The sequence below is a fragment of the Saccostrea cucullata genome, unplaced genomic scaffold (assembly GCF_032062105.1).
Source record: "Saccostrea cucullata isolate Sc308-1 unplaced genomic scaffold, CSIRO_AGI_Scuc_v1 ctg4069, whole genome shotgun sequence".
Classification (NCBI taxonomy): Eukaryota; Metazoa; Mollusca; class Bivalvia; order Ostreida; family Ostreidae; genus Saccostrea; species Saccostrea cuccullata.
In genome coordinates this window covers 21,758-39,900 of record NW_026925973.1, presented here as the reverse complement: position 1 = coordinate 39,900, position 18,143 = coordinate 21,758, and the positions used below count along the sequence as shown (strand labels likewise).

The following is an 18,143-nucleotide window of genomic DNA, read 5'->3' as shown; positions in this document are numbered from 1 at the left end:
CTTAAGAATTAAATACTTTTGTTCGAGGGGTCGATAAAACGTATTTAGCTGGAGAAAATATAAATTCTTTATTTATTTTTGGAATGTGCGAATGTCGAACATCAACGAATATAAATGAATTTAGTTGAACCGCTCATTGTGTGACATGAACAGTCCAACATCTCATCGACAGGTCCAACATATCATCTGCGGTCAAATATCAAATTTGTTTTAATCACCGCTCAGCACTACATTGGAAATATTAGACTTTTATCAATATTGATTTAAATAGGAATACATTTTAAAGGTAAAACAATATGCAACCATTGCCTTTTTTAAGGTCAGTATGATGATGATGAAGCTATGCAAGGAGTACAATATTCACCGAGCCTGAGGGGTTCGAGCAGATGTACATAATTTACTATTTTATGATAATTGCAAAACTGCATATCAGCCAAAAATTTATTAAATTTGTATTTTTTATTTATTTCCTTGTTACTTTTCCCGCCTGAAAATAGTACATTTATTCTATATTCATAATAATTAAAATGCATTTATTTAAAAATATCGAAGGAATAAAATTCTGAATATTTTTAAATTTATGATAATAATTATATTATCATCAGTAAATATACAGCCTTGAAATTTGTCTATTTTCATTAATTTTGGCGCGGAAACTTAAGGACTTACCTTCACATCCTGTTTACTGTGCAGACTTGTCGGATTCACCTCGACAATTGATTTCCTGGTCACATTTTAGCCTTTTGTCAGATAACGTCAATGCACCGAAACTCATTCTCGGAGCAGATCTTGGTCTCTGGCTCCACATTATGAAACCTTTAATAGAATATAAATCATTCAAAGAGTGTCTTGTGGATTCGATTTATGCTTTGCATTCAAATACAAATCAAGTCAAATGCATGAACCCTTAATTTTTAAATAAGTAAAAAGACTGCTATAAAGTTAAACCAAGTGAATTCTCCGGAGTCTAGGGACCAAGTACTGTTATCTGTGAAACGTACAAAATCGATGATTGATATGTTTTTTTCTATTTGATGTATCCATATTCTTACTACTTTTTTTTATTATATAGAGAATTCAAGAGTAAAGCTGCATATATAATTTCTTTTTAATTATAAACTCTGGGGTAAGGATGGGGTAAAATTTACTTTAAAATTATGCATGATAAATGCATAAAGAAAAAGCAAAAAATGATTTAATAAGGATGCAAAAACAAACTTTAAGCTGTGTTATATATGGAGTTTTATGAAGAGACTTACTTTTACAATCGACGAATGACTTTTACAATTTATACATAGACCAACTCCATTACTTAAAATGTAAAAGTCAGCTTTCGAATGTAAAAGTAAGTCTCTTCATTAAACTCCTATAGTCATATATATTGTTCTTTTCCGAATGGATGCAGGTATGGTGAAGACATCTCTCTTTGAGACTATGAATGGGCGACAAAATTGAAGGTTATATTGTGCACTGTGTGCAGTGTTGTCAATTAAGTGAACTCGATCTGCACACATCACACTGAGCACGGACTCACAATTCTGGTAACTTGGTTTCGTTTCTCACATTACTACTCTGATTTTCTGAATTAAAGTTAAATTATTTTTAATTAATACACAACCAAATCTTTACCTTTTTTAGTATTAAGGACAACGGTTACTTTATGAAAGTGCAAGGTTGTGTCATTCAAACACGTCCCGAAATTCGTAGTTTTAATTGTTTCCCTATAAAATAAGTTTTTATTATATTTCCGTGTGAAATACTATAGCAACGTATAAATCATGATATAATATCGAACATACAAGAAAGTGTTTCTTCAAATCTGTGTTGAAGCCTCTTTACAATGATCCACAATGTAAAAATAACTTTTATTAATAAAACCGTCGTTCACGAATTTCATTTGTACAACATTTGAAAACAAATTGGACAAGTCCAATATACAGCTGTAGTTGAATATATTCATATAAAATCTACAAGGTCTAACCGATTTCCCATACCTTGACTCGGGATATCCCAGGGTCGCATGTTACTCACAAACACCTCCACTTCTAAAGATATGAAGTCCTAAAATTCAGAATCCCATGGGAGAATGGTGGGATTTTCCGTCCCTTCAACTATCCAACCATTCTCCCATTGGAGAAAAATGTCAGATGGGATATTTTCTCTCATAAGGATTTTTTCTCCCACAAATTTGCTTAAATGGGATAAATCCCATGGATATTGACAATTTCTCCAAAACATTGTGAAACATGGAATATATCCCATAAATTATGACAGTAACAAATCTCTCATCATTATATATAGAATTGTTCCAAATATAGCAATGTATTGGAGAAAATAATTCAATGTCAATATCCATGGGATTTATCCCATTTGAATACTGAGTAAATATATAAGGGAAAAAAATCCTCTAAGAGAAAATATCCCATCTGATTTTTTTTTCTCCCATGGGAGAATGGTGGAATAGTTGGTGGGACTGAAAATTCCACCATTTTCCCATGGGATTCTGAGTTTTAAGACTTCATATCTTTAGATGTGGAGGTGTTTGTGAGTTTAACATGAGACCCTGGGAGACTGCTAAGAAATCCCACCAAGTGATTTACAAATATTTTGGATATCATAATTAGAAATGGTACTAAAAAGTCTGGACTATGTAGTGTCCAGAGTTAAATGTTGTACAGTTCTTTACTATAATTCTGTATCACGTGGTGTGACTACATGAAAAGTATAAAATGTGTTGAAAACTTCCGTAATAGATCGGGATAATTTTAGGCTAAAGCATCGAATGTCAAAATTGCCTGTTAAGTCACTGTGTAAATCTATAATATAAATAGTATGTACCTTCGTGCAAAATTCATTGTGAAATTTTATGGATTTACGCAATTCTTCATTTTGCTCTACTCAGCCAGTTCATCAGTTCAATTGACTGGGGAACATGTATGTGGAAGGTAATCATTCTCCACTGTTGCTCGTTAAAAAAAGCAAACTAAAACTCGTCATTCTTCTTTATCTATTATTTTCAGTCCTTTTCTTTAGTACAGGGAATGTAACGTATTGTTGTAAAAACTATGAAGAAAGAAATAATATGTGTGTCGGTAAGTAAGAGATATATCTTGTTCAAAAACTTTGTCCAGATATTTCAATTAAGCATGTTTCTTGATTCCTTTTTTATTTGCATTATGAATCCAAGTCTTGGAATTACGTTTGAAATTATTCCATGCCTTTATTTTATTCTTTTATCCACCCATGTTGACACAAAGAGTGCAGATCTGGATTATGGGGAGATAATTGCAGCTTGACATGTCCAAAAAATCATTATGGTCCGCGATGTAAATTTGAATGCGAGTGTGACAAATCTGAGTATTGTCATCGTGTATGTGGCTGTGTGTCAAATTTGACCAAGGCTTTTGACGACACACAGAAGATTGACAATGTCATCAGCATGCATGACATTAAATATACAGATATTACACAGACCTTTTTGATGGAAGTATGTTTATCTTCAACAATAAAATCCATTGAATCAACTGTCAACGACGTTGGAAAAAGCACTGGTAGTATAACTTAATATTCTATGTAAAGCAAAAAATTAGAAACAAATTAATGTTATTTTCAAGAAACATAATTTGGCTACATCTTATATTGATGTTCAATAACTACAGACTGTGGACAAAAGTATCGGAACGATTTACGTTAGTTTATTTATTGATGCACATGTTCGCGTTATTTATAGCTGGCATTTTCGGTGTAGACACAATTTGATGCTACACCTTGGGTACTTTTAGGTTGATGACTACTTCCTGTTTACATTAACTACGTCATTATTTATCGTCTGCAATCTAAAAGTAAGTAAATCTGTCCCCAAAAATCATGGCTGAGAATCGTCATTATGCATCGGATGGTCTTAAAAATTCCGTTGTTTTATTAGTTCAAAATGGAAATTCTTTTCAAAAAGTTGCAGATATGCTTAAAATGTCTAAAACAACTGTGCATCGAATTTATAAAAATTTTTGTGAACGAGGAACTGTAAAAACTGCCCCGAAAACAGGTAGGAAAAAAAGTTTGAGCGATCGTGACGGGAGAAGAATTTTGCGAGAAGTGAAAACTAACAGGAAAACTCCGCTGGCTGATTTGACGGAAACATTCAACAACAATGAAAACAGAAATGTATCTAAAAAGACAGTTTGGCGATTTTTGAAGAAACAAAAATATCATCGCTGTGTTTGTAAGAAAAAAATAAGGATTTCCCCTGTAAACAGACAGCGGAGAGTAGCATGGTGTCGTGCGAAATCAACATGGACAGACGATGACTGGAAAAAGGTAATCTTTTCAGACGAGAGTCAAGTTGTTATTGGCAGTGACAATAAAGTTTACATCTGGAGAAAAAGTGACGAAGCATTTAGACCAGATTGCATTTCACCAATTAAAAACAAGAAACTTTCCGTGATGGTTTGGGGTTGCATTACCTATCATGGCGTCGGGACATTAACACGTGTGGAGGGAAACATAAATTCAGATAAATATATTCAAATTATAGATGACAAACTATGGCCAGTGATAGCAAGACACTTTCCGGACAATAATTATATTTTTCAAGATGATAATGCACCAGTTCATCGGTCTAGGGCAACGAAAGCTTTCATGGAAAACAGCCATATCAATACAATGGAGTGGCCAGCGCAGAGCCCCGATATTAACATCATAGAAAATTTATGGTTAAAGATTAAAAGAAAAATAGAACAATCCATGCATGAAATAACATCTGTGGAACAATTATATGATAAAATATTTTCAATTTGGACTCGTTTTGATTGCGTAACAATTCAAAATTTATATCGATCTCTCCCCTCAAGAATCGCCGCGGTACGTAGGGCCAAAGGATACATCACAAAATATTAAGGTAAGTTTTAAAAAATAACCTTTGTTTTAATCAGAGAAATGCAAAATTGTTTCTTCTTTCAGAAAATGTAATTTATATTTATTAGCTTTTACGTAATATGGCTATTTTAAGCATCGAATCAAACGCGAGTATTTTCCAAATATAAAACGACGACTTAAATCATTCCGATACTTTTGTCCACAGTCTGTACATTATGTATCTCTGTGTCGGTTATTTGAATAAAATTCAAATCATATGTATAAACCTCTTAAATTCAAACTATTATGTCGGAATTGTGAGAAGATTGCGTACAGTCAAAATGACGATATTCATCAATGAATCATGACGTGAACATTGTAAAATCTTTTACAGTAATAAATATCACCGCAATAGGGATTGACACTGCTGGAAAAAAAGATGGTAAATTATTTGAAAAATGATAATCTTATGTATAAAAGAAATAAAATACCTCCTTAGATGCTCTTCAATTAAACAAAAAGGGGATATATATAATATATAATAATACTGCCAATCTAAAAATGTTGTCAGTTTTAATGAATAGAATACCAATAATGCGATTGAGAACGATCTGATAAAATTTCAATAAGTACATGTACGTGCAAATCAATTAAATAACAAAGTACAATGAAAATATCGATCAGCCATTTGCTGTCTTTTATTTTCCAATAGATAAAGTTTTGAATGTATTTCTTGCCGTACTGCCATCAGTGTTATTTGTCTGCTTGCTCCTCTTTTTCGGAATAACTTGCAGGTAAAATAGATATTTTTGTTTTTCTAAATGATTAACAAATCATTCAAAGAAAGGATAAAACACTGTACGTGCTGTACTGATGATATTAATAAATTTATTGTAGAAAATATACCAAAATAATTGAAGAAGTACACGGTAAGCCAATGATAAAATATTATTTTATCACCTATTCTATAGCAAGACTAGAATTTGAACCAATAACGGTGTAGCTTATTACCTTGACATGTCTGTTAATTATATACCTTAATAATATCTTCATAATCGTGCAAACTTGTCTCATTAAACATAAGGAGGTAACGAACAGTATTAAAGATCAAAAGTCCACAAAATAGGGGCAGAACAAACACGGACCTCCAGAACTACAGAGATGGGATCAGGTGCCATGGAGGAGTGAGCATCCCCTGCTGACCAATCACACCCGCCGTGTGCACCTTGTCATGATCTGGAAATAACGGAAAAATCCGTCGTCAATTCAGTGTATAAATAATGGACTAACAATTCATATGTAAAACGTCAGTCAGCATTTCATTCAATGATAAATTGTATTTGCTGACAAGGTCATTGTATCGACCATAGAAAATCTTGCTTCATCAGCTTTTTTTGTCAATAATTTACCTCGTTTTAGAATTGTTCATACGTAGAGCATGCTCTTGGGTATCGAATCAACTGAGATATACAAACTCCGTACGCAGGTGAAGAAGGTATACTGCTGCATAAGTATGGGCTCGTGTGGATTTAACTTACTAAAAGTAAGGTTTCAAAGTTTTTAAGGTTTTTCTAATCAATTTCATTTTTATTCCTTTGCTGAATAAAAAATATCACAATTTAATCATTTCTCAAATGAGAGTTATAACGTATGTGTTTTTATCGAAAGAAAGTATTAAAATTATTATTTTCATTTTTGAGACAAGTTAATTATCAACATCTTTTAAAAGAAAAGAACTATAAAATCCGGTAAGGTCAGTTGAGTGCTGTAGAGAATACAATGTCAATTACTCACCAAAAAAAAGCCCATTGCACCTTCTACTAATCACAAAAACAAATTATAACATAATGAAAGAAATAACAGCAAGTCATTTGTTTAAAACCATGTGAATCGTAAAGTGTACTATAAATGGAATTGAAAATTGTTCATATAAACAGATAAAAAACCTTATAGTTTACAATTGTCATATGAAGAGAGTAGAGCAACATAACACTCATTATACGGGTATATATATTTTTAAAAAATCAAATTCAGATCCAAATATTATTTAGATAAAATTGTTATCAACTAGAGGTCTCATTTAGATTGACCTAATTGAATTTATTTTTAAAAAAGCTGAAAATTATAAAAAGGAACTTATTACTTGGTATTCCAAAATGATATTTTATTTCTTTTTATATTTAAAGATGGTGTTCATAATGCGTTATACATAAACCAAGAAGGAAACAGAGAAAGCAACCCTGTAAGCAGAGAAGATACGTCTGGAGATCCACTTTATGGCTCCTGTGAAGACCCTTGTTATAGTACATTAACACTGAGGGTGAACTATGGCCCTATACATCCATGTAATCAAAATGGATCTTCTGAAGATTTGAATCCCTATGGCTATACGTATGAAGGGGAGGGTAATGTGGCTAGAATACAAGGAACGAACGACAATAATACTTATGTGGATAAAGAAAGTTTACAAACGCATATGAGCTCTCCTCAAGGACAGTATGAAGACCCGTGGAGAAATGATTGCAATAACTCCATTTTGCGTCATTCTTCACAAAGAAGGTTTGACCTTATGCCAGTAGATGAAATTGACAGTGCTATACGTGGAAAAGAATATGGGCTTTACGAGCTGGCATCTAGCAACTAAATGTGAAAGTCTCTATCAGGCTGCCCAGATTGAGAAGCCAAGTATTCTCTACACTGCTTTTCATATGCCCTTGCCTGCCACAATAATAACGTTTGAATATTTTGTTTTGCAGTGCATTTAGATCTTTATTATTAATCTTTGATCTGAACCACCCTACCTTGAGTTGAAGAAGAAGTAACACTTGGATCCTGTAAACGATGATAGATCGTCTTATTAGTATATGAAGTAAATATTAAGTAAATCAATGAGTGTCGTCTCATTACAGACAAATAAAATTATTTTTTAAAAAAAGTTTTTAAGTTTTAAATCTCGCCTCAAAGCGAAATTCTATGATGTTTCATTCGTGTTTGCACAAGTCTGAAATTAAATTTGAAAGCTACTCATATTATAGTGTTGCCGTTTTAAAGCCGTTAAAAGTTGTTTGAGTGGTTGAAATAGAAATATGTTTCCCAGGGCCTATCAGAAATTTACTTTCAGGTACATCTACTTCAGACATGCGATATTATCCGCAAAATGCAGCATTACACATATGTATTAAACATAAAAGTTTAAGAATCACACAAGTAGTACAAAATATGTGGATATAATGTATATTTCATAAAACCATACTCCAGTTTGCTAAATATTCGCATGATGACTATATTGTCTCATATGTTAAATACTGTAAGGGGTCAACTACAGTAAATACATGTACATATTGAAGTCAACATTCAGTCATTTATTTTGACCTCTGTTCTGGATTATCAGTAATGAGGTAGAGAGAACTAAATATACATCAAGTATTCAACTTCCCTATGAAAATTTTTATAGCTGATAAGAAACAAATATAGTCAAATACATGTATAACGATCAATATTTTTATCAAAAAAAATTATGAAATCACAATTTTTCTACGCAGACTAGTCGGATTGATCTCGAAATTTAATTTCCCTTACGCCCTGACACTCAAGCCAAAACATTAAAACTAGTTCTTCGAGCATATCTTGGTCTCTGCTTTATAATATGAAAGCTTGAATAAAATATAACTCATTGTAAGATTTTTAGTGTTTTCAAGTTTCGAATATCGTTTTGCGTTCAAATAAACATGTACCCTTTAGCTAAGGAACAGTAAAGAGTAAATACCGACTTACTTCTTTGGACTGTTGCAACTAACTTAAATCCAGTACTGGTCGTAACTACCATGCTCTTGAATTTAAACATTGCTTGATTACCCCCAGTTGCTATAGACTTCAAGGAATAAACCAGACACGCAGACCTTTATTTGGCGAAATCTCCGGAGACCGCGTAATGTCACCTGTGACACGTGAACAAATTGAAAATTAATATATATTTTTAGTTGATGTATTTGTATTGGTTCGTAATATATATATAAAGTTTTTTTTATTTTGTAGAGAATTCAAGAGTAGAATAATTTATCCAAACAATGAACTCTGGGTTGAGGTTGGGGCAAAAACTGTTTAAAATTATGCATAATAATGCATTATACGTGCATAAAGAAAAAGCAAGGAATCTAAAAAAGCTTTTGTGAAAGATTAATGTCAAGAAGTGTAAAGCTTTGTTACGTGTAGTTTTTATCGGGTTTGGCTCAGACATTTCTCGTTGAAAAACTATTAATGGGCCACTATATTTGTGTGAAGAAGTAAGTAGAGATGGAGAAATTTCAAAATTTTCAGCAGAAAAACAGCATGTCAAAAATGACTTAGGTTAGTACATGTATAATGGTCTTTGGGCCATCAGTGAACATTTTCATTTCTATTTTTGTACTCTATGATAACTCTTTGAAAGTTAGTTTATTTGATTTCTTGATCATTCTACCAGCATTTAGATATCGTGAAGCGATACGTCAGGAGATACGGTGGCCTAATGTGCATGTAAATCTCGTGCAGCTGTCTTTGTTTTGACGTTAATAGGGGCTATTGAAATTGACATGGGGGCTTCGTGTAATTTAAATCTTTAAAATATACATTTACAATTTTATTTAACCATGAAATGGAATTTTTGTAGATATAGGGATTCACTGTCTAGTTAGTAGAGACATCAACAATAGCTGGAAACACCGGTCGTTGATGCCCTTGCATAGTCTACTAACAAGACATAGATTCCTTACGTATTTCCTGATTCGTTGTGATCAACAACTCGTTTTTCAGAGACAAAAAATAATTGCTATAAAACTCAGTGATCTGTTTCTTTGACAAACTTTTCAGTTTTGTCTTCATATGTTGGCTATTCTTTGTACAGGATATTGTATACATGTATGTAACTAAACTGTCGACCACGTGGCGTAGTGGTTAGACAGTTTGTTCTACACTGGAGTGCCTGTAAGAAGTATATATGTAGTTCTCTCATTAGAATCCCATTGCGGGACGTGGAGACAGGTGTTTCGGATCGGACCGTATAAACCGAGATATCACACACAAAATTAAATAAATAAGAAGAAAAGAAAACTTAAAAAAGTTATTGATTTTTATTTTTCTTTAAATTTTTTATCCACAATTTAAAAAAATCATGAATACTGTAAAATCCCATTTTTTCGTGGGGTCAGACTAACAGAGATGGTATAAATTACTTTCTGTTGCACATAAATACAAATATGTAGTAGTGCTTAAACAGATAAAGCGGTTTTATGCGGATCCAACCTGCTTTAAAAACATTCCATATCAAGATCTGCAATAAAAACGGTGTCGAAAAATAGATTGGCTGTCAATTAATTAAGTTGTTTGGGGAAGTACGCCGGAAAAGTATGAAACAGAGATGAATCTCGGATAATTTTAAGGGATTTACTGATAATGGACCCAGAAATAATATTCAGCAGTACTTAAAAAAGATGTAGTTTAAGATTCAAGGTGAAAATATATTTAAGTGTCAAAAAGTGATGTAAGATCGAAAACATTTCTAAAAGGGTGCAAAATTCGGAGGAATTGTAATTTCTGTGAGCATTGGAAGTGCATTTGAAACATGAATACAACGTAATTACGGTAATTCCGTGTGCACTGGAAGGAAATTAATTCTAATAGTGTGACAAATTTGGAATAATTATTATTTTTCATATGCATTGGAAATGCATTTTAAAATTGTTTTTATCTTTTGTTCATTGTTTTTGTTTTATGCAACTCTGTTGGATATTTAAATATCCAACCGATAGGCAGTTGGATATTTAAAATATCCAACAGATGGCCAGTTGGATCTTTTAAATATCCAACTAGTGCTGGTTGAATCGTTAATATATACCTAGACTTATAACAATGGATGACGTCATAGAAGTTTTTTTAAACCGAGATATCACACACAAAAATAAATAAATGAAAATAAAAGAAAACTAAAAAAAAATTATTGATTTTTAATTTGTTTAAATTTTTATCCACACTTAAAAAACTTATTATTTTTCGTGGGGTCAAATATATCAAAATAATTTCACATACTGGTATGATTTACCTTAAAATGTTTATAAGTAGAGTGCAAATTACATATATCCATATATCGTATCATTGGGATTTTCCTTTTTTTATTTAAAAACCCTTTTTCACCAAAATTACATTTATTTATTATCTTTAGGTATATTTTCTTGCAATTCTTATATTAAAAAAAGAAACAAATATCTAAGTCTCATATTTGAATATCATCAATACTTGTATATTATTTAATCTTCATATTTTTAAAAACCAGTCCGTTATCATGGTATACTTCGTTGTTTCTTTGTCACATGGGCGACTACATGAAAATTACAAAATGGGTTTGCAATTTCCGCAATGTATCGGAGTACTTTCAGTGCCAGTATTCACTAAACAAGCACAGTGTAAATCCATTTTATAAGAATGATGTGCCATCTTGCAAAATTAACGATGAAATTTTATAGATTTAGGCAAATTTTCATTTTGCTCTCCTCAACCAGTTCAGTAGCTGCATTGACTGGGGATAATATATGTCACAGGTAATTTAATCTGAACAAGTTCAATGCAAATACGAATCCAAACAAATCTCTTTTTATATTGATACATTTTTTATAGAGGAAATGAGCCTTTCTGTTGCAAAGACTATGAAGAAAGAAATAACAAATGTGTTGATAAGATTTGATCTATCATACTGCATAAAACTTTTTGTGTAAATATTGAAATGAAACTTAGTCTTAATGGATTTTAAAAAATATATATTTAAATACTTTTTTAATTGCGTTTCAAGACATTTCACACCTTTGTTGAATTATTTTTCTTACCCATTGTGATATATACTTATATAGAGTGCAGACCTGGATTTCGGGGGGTTGATTGCAACTTGACATGTCCAGAAAATCATTATGGTCCGCGTTGTAACATGCAATGCAATTGTAATAACGTGTCTGAGTACTGTCATCATATATGTGGTTGTATTTCAGATCTCATCAAACCTTTGATGATTGACAATGTCACCAGCATGGAACATTACGTTAACATAATAGATATTGAGCAAACCCTTTCGATGGAGTCGTGTTTATCATTGATAAAAAATCCATCGAAACAACAGTCAACAACGTTGGAAAAAAATACTGGTAGTATATCTTCACATTCTATATTAAGCAAAGAGTTACAAAAATCAATATTAGTATTACTTTTTTTAGAAATAGCATTAATCTACATATAGTATTGGCATTCAATAACTACATTATGTATTAATTCTGTCGATTTTCTTGAACAAAATTTAAATCAGATGTAGAAACCTCTTAACTAATTACGGCGGAATTTGGGATAAAATGCCAAGAGGACCGAGCACTGTCAAAATGACGATTTTCCTTTAAGACGTCGCGCACGGTATTGGGTGTCTTAATTGCGTAATTTGTAACACTTAAAGAAGAGCGCTTGTACCTTTTAGTAATTTTTCGCATTTTGTCTGCACGTATTTTCCCGAAATTTTGCACATCGCTTCTATGACGTCATATGATGATGTCATTTAAATTTCATTTCAATAAAATCAGAAAATGGCAGTTTATGGGCGTCCGTAGAAGCGGTCAAATTTTGTAACATGTTGTGATTTAAAGACAAAACCAGACAAAGTGGAATATTTGGTAAGGTATTTTGACTATCTTTCATTTAAAAACATAAAATTTAAGTGAAATATGGAATGTGCAAATATTCAAGAGAACAAATGATTCTTTCAAAAGACACATGTCCTTATTTTATGATATTGGTCAAATGATTTTGATGTCTAGTCAGTTTTGTTACTTTGGTACAAATTACGTTATTTTGATAGTTTACGGGAATATACCCCGGAAAAGAAGCATTGTTATTTTCTTAATAGATAATTTTTATTACCTACAATCTCATTTTCAAAATGTGCAAGTTAAAAAAAACACATGATTAAAAATTCAAGATAAATAGAATTCATGCGAAAAAAAAAACAGAACAAAATTACGATGTCTAGTCTGATTTGTTACGCATTCATTTTTAACGTTTTTTAAGCAAAGTATAATAGAACGTCAAATTAATTTTTTGCGCATATGCCTTTTCAAGGAAACGAATTCAACCCTTTCGTCAGCAGAAAGAATAAAAATTAATAAAGATAAGAAAAACCAGAAAAGAAGAGTTCAGAAACTTAGGAGTTATAAAATACATCAATACAGAAGAAGTGCAAAATCTACGAAAACCTATAGTAAGACTGCAAGTGCTATTAAACAGAGAGCATACAATGAGAGAAAAAAGCAAGAAAAGGTACAAGAAAAAGAAATAAAACGAAAGAGAAGAGAATATATGAAAATGTATAGACAACGGACAAGACCAGACAATGCTCCTAATAATGACGAAGAACGTTTTTTTTCTAACAGGATGGAAAAGGCTAGGTATAAATTCAAAACTAAATCTCTAAATTTACTCAATTGATATTATTACACAGAAGGAAAAATTGGGTTCAGTTAAGGTATTCAATGTATAACGAGCATATTTTGTACCTAATAAATGAATGATCCCATTATTATTAATCATGGTTGCATTTTGAAGATGTTATCAAATGAAAATGCTCCACCAACAGTATTTACAAAATTTTGATTACTTTCAAATTAATTGTACCTTGAATTTTACATTGAAGTCTATGGGCAGCGCATGTTTTTATCAGATATTGTAAAAAATAATTTGAATTTCAAACAAATCTCTTGGTGAAAATATTCATAAACTCCCTCTTCATTAATCTATGAAATAAAATAAATTATTTACTGCAGAAATTTTGAGAAATCAAAATTTTTTCTCTTTTTCATCAAGGGCAGATAACTCTTCAAAAACATTTAACATGAAAAATGACCGTCTTCTTACATGTTGTCAGTCCTGTGAATTTGGTACATTTCACTTTTATCATGATCAAGCAATGCTTTTTTAACTAGATTAACATTATCTAAAATTGTTCAAAATCCCTTCATTATACATTGAATACCTTAATACAAAATTTTTCGATTAAAAAATTAAACGATTTTAAAAATAAAAACAAAAAAAAGTATTTTGCAAGGATTGTGAATAAAGATACATGTATATACTTGTGCAAACGGAATTATCAATACCTAAGGGGGTGGGGGTTTTCCGCTTGTTCCCTTCCCGCAAGTATCTGCGACCTCAGATATGTACATGCATAAATATTATACAGTATAATTTGTCCAATCCGGCTACCGCCGGTTCCATAAAATTTGGCCGGATTAGACAGAATCCGGAGTGCAGGAAAAATGCAGGAAAATATAAATTTCGAAAATTTTCGTTGTTTATTTACAAGTACATCATATACAATTATAAATAAAATTAAATGATGAAATCAGTTTTTTTTCTGGAGTCTAGAAATTTTTAAATAGACTCACATGACTTCTGTATTTTCTTTTTTTGTTCACAAAGTTTGAAAGTCGGGTGAAATGTTACCTCAATCAAAATATACAGGCACGCATAATATAGGCTTACAATGTATCAAGCGCACCGGGTTTCGCTTGTCAAGGACCTCATTCAATGTATAAAAAGTAATGCACAATTATTTACGATGTGCTAATTATTAGATTGAACTTTTAATTTTATGTAAAAAATTACGTCTTCCCCCACAATGTTATGGCGCCATTTTGAAATGCCTTCGATTTTCGATCCCGATTTATATTTTGATTTGTAAATCGAGTACATATTTTTGTGTTTATGTTATAATGTGGTAAAAGGAGTTAAAACAAAGTTACTTTTTTTTAATTGTAATTTAATTTAATATATTTTTCAAGTGGACTGTGTCACCGCCGCATTTCACCGAGTTTGTCTCATGGCACTAATAATCATGCTAATGTAAACACGGATTATCACATTCCCCACGAAAGGTGTTAATTTCTTTGAAGTAACTCAGATGTGGCCGGATTAGAGGGAATAATTAACGATAATTATGAGCAGTTGGGACCAGTATGGCCGTTCGGAATACAGAATAGACAGTATCCAGACTACACAGAATTTTTTAAAATGAATTTGTTAAAGAAGTGCATGGGACTAAAATTTACGGACGGAATGGACAAAAGTCCGGAGTACTCAGAGTCCGGATTAGACAAATTTTACTGTACTTTAATGACATATATTCATTTTGAAAATTGTTAATATTAGCCCTACTAAAAGAGATCATAATTAAATTATTAGACATTAATTGTGGTTTTCTGTTTGCAAATATGTACCTTATCTATTTTTAGAACAATAAAAAGACTTCACGAAGCTCTTCCAAAAAATCCAAGCAAACGTGCAGCTGTACTTTCCGCTTATATAGATAAAAAAAGAGCGACAAAGTCACCTGCTGTTGAAAAATTCCACTCTTCATTCAGTAACAGTTTGAGAAATCTGCCTTAGAAAATGTTAAAGAAATCATCTCTACCGTAAAACAAAAAAGAAATAAAGATGCAACCGCAAGTTTGAAAATTCTGACATCTGCTGTAAATGGACAAAATTTGTCAAATAAAAAAGGAGCTGTTAAAAATCTGGCAGACAAGCTAGGCGTCAAAACCAAAACGATACTTAAAGGTCAAGGGACAAGAGCACAAGTTTTACACTCTGAACATTCGTCATTTCTATATACCGCTCGAAAAACAAGGTCTGATTCCTTAACCGAGGAAACCAAAAAAGTTGTCTTTAACTTCTGGCTACAGGAAAGTAATAGTAGGCCGACGAATAATAAAAACGACATTAAGAGAGTTCGACTTGGTCCGAGACTATATTCGTCGCACCCGTGCCATATATTAGAGAAGACTCAGACTGAAGTTTTTCAAGACTTCCAACAAATATATCCTGATATTAAGATAGAACAAAGGGCATTTGAAAAATGCAAACCCTACTTCGTACGCACAGCGCGCTTCAAAGATAAATTAACTTGCTGTTGTCGTCAACATGTTGAAATGCGCTCTTTATTTAAAAACTGTATGCAGTTTCGCAAAAAAGTGTTGGCAGGACAAGCTACATGTAATAATCAAGTTAAAGTATACACATCATTGTCCGAGTTAGTAGATGATACTTTATGTCCCAAATCAGCTAATACCCATCAGCATAAAATGTCGTGTTTAAATTGCGATTGCGATGGATGTGGCGTTGAAAAATTATTTTTTCTACCAGAGGAGTTAGATCATAGTGATACTCAGGTATCGTGGGAAAGGTATGAGTACAAAGATGTGAAAGTAAAAGGAGAAAAGATGATCAAAAAACTAGTTCTCGTAAAAAAGTTAACATCACCGGACGAGATGTTTCAATACTTCAAACAAATAATGGAAACATTTCCTGCGCATCAGTACCGTGCATATTGGCAGTCAAAGCAAATGAAATCCTTGGTAAATAATTTACCCTTTGGTCACTGTGTCGCTATTCACGACTTTTCAGAAAATTATAGATGCACAGAAAAGTGCGAGATTCAGTCGTCCTATTTTCAAAAACAAGAAGTTTCTATACATGTTTACGATTGTTCATCGACATTCTCTTCTGGAATATGACGGGAAAGACAGTTCAGAAAACGATCCAAATATTGTAACTGAACATTTCATTGTTATAAGTCCAGACCAAAACCATGACCATCACTTTACAAATAATGTACAAAAGCTACTTTCGGAATATTTACGATCTATATCATGTGATGTGTCGGTAATACATGAATTCACTGACGGGTGCAGTACCCAATATAAAAGTCGCCATTGCATGGGAGACATAGCATATTCATGCTCTGACTTTGGATATTCAAAAGTTATCAGAAATTATTTTGAAACCTCTCATGCACGGGGGCCTCAAGACGCTGCGGGCGGTTACGTGAAAAAGCAAGCAGATTTATCCGTTATTCGCGGATCTCAAGTTATTCAAAGTGCCCGTGATTTCTTTGAGTTTGCCCAAAGTAATTTATCTCGTACAACTGATACATCTAAATGTTCACGTCGGATATTTAGGTACTTCAACTCCGTAGACAGGGACCGAGATAGGTATTTCCAACCAGTTAAAGACAATAGAAAAATTCATCAAATTTGTTCATCAATAAATGGTAAACTTGAAACTCGAAAACTATCTTGTTATTCTTGCGACAACTGCGTTATTGGTGATTACAATGAGTGTTTGAACAATGATCAACTTGGGCAGTTTTCGACAATAACAATGAAAAAACAAACAGACCATGAAAATGATGAAAGCGAAACTGACGAGACTGATGATTTAGATATTGTCGAATTGATTTCTACAGATACAGTTTTTGCTGTGAAAGCAGATGATATAAATTATCCATATTACATCTTAAATGCATCGAAAAAAAACAGTTGTCTTACGAAAATGTGTAACCGACAAGTGGGGAATGTAGTTTCCGGAAGGAAGCAGAGTAGTACATGGATACTATTTGGTGTTCAAAATGAGAATCCTTTAGAACAGAAACTAATAAAAAGGATACCAGCTATAGTGCCTGCGCAATCAGTCATATACATATGTTCTGAACTTGAAATTGATGATGATGGTGTTATAGATATTGAGGAATCGCTTCATGAGCGAATTTTAAGATGTTTACCCCTGCGAGGTGAAATTCATGATTTCAGGAACTTTTATGAATCGTTCATGAACATTCATGATGTGTTCATGACTGGTTCATGACTGGTTCATAAAGATGGTTCATGAACTTTATTCATGAATATATTCATAAAATGTAGTTCATGAACAAATGATGAATATATATGAATATTGGTTATTTTCATTTTAAAGACAGAAAAAATGTAGAGTTCAAGGTATTATGAATGTTCATGAATTTTCATGAAGACTAAAATAATTGACAAAAATGATTGACAGAAAACCCTCAATACTCTCATAATGCAACTTTTGCATGCAGATGCAATTGTTGAACAAGCCCCTGGTATAATATATGTTTAATAATAATTCTTTCACCACCTGAAAAAATAAATCATGAAATCTCTAAACATTTAGTGTTTTTATTTGATTTTAATTAAACAAACACTGCATCACAATTGACAGCATTTTTTTTTCAAATTCATTACTTGTGTTTCTTCATAATTTAAATTAAACAGTTATATTCATCATAATGTGCTTTAATTAATGTCGTTTTTCATCACACAACTTTGTTCGACCGAATTTTCTCTAACATCAAACTTTAAACAAGTTGTTGGAAAATGAAACATTCTGGAAAATGAACTTTGTGAGCTTTGTAAAAAAACGTTTTATATATT

General features: G+C 32.1%; 1 protein-coding gene and 1 pseudogene across 1 annotated transcript; one reads left to right on the top strand and one right to left on the bottom strand.

The window, feature by feature from the left end:
- Nucleotides 1-9,091, bottom strand: part of LOC134270198 (uncharacterized) — a 31,685-nt pseudogene extending 22,594 nt beyond the window's left edge.
- LOC134270196 (uncharacterized) lies at nt 2,785-3,652 on the top strand. The gene is made up of 3 exons (XM_062752385.1): nt 2,785-2,945; nt 3,034-3,092; nt 3,258-3,652. Exons 1-3 carry the CDS (start codon nt 2,833-2,835, stop codon nt 3,563-3,565), a joined length of 480 nt encoding a protein of 159 aa, XP_062608369.1. The 5' UTR covers nt 2,785-2,832; the 3' UTR covers nt 3,566-3,652.
- Nucleotides 9,092-18,143: the final 9,052 nt, after the last annotated feature.

What these genes read in the sequence shown, in the direction of transcription:
- LOC134270196 (XM_062752385.1), top strand. Translation starts at nt 2,833, where the DNA reads ATGTACCTTCGTGCAAAATTCATTGTGAAATTTTATGGATTTACGCAA. An exon ending in GGGGAACATGTATGTGGAAG is followed by an intron (nt 2,946 to 3,033) that starts GTAATCATTCTC and finishes CCTTTTCTTTAG; the next exon opens with TACAGGGAATGTAACGTATT. An exon ending in AAGAAATAATATGTGTGTCG is followed by an intron (nt 3,093 to 3,257) that starts GTAAGTAAGAGA and finishes GTTGACACAAAG; the next exon opens with AGTGCAGATCTGGATTATGG.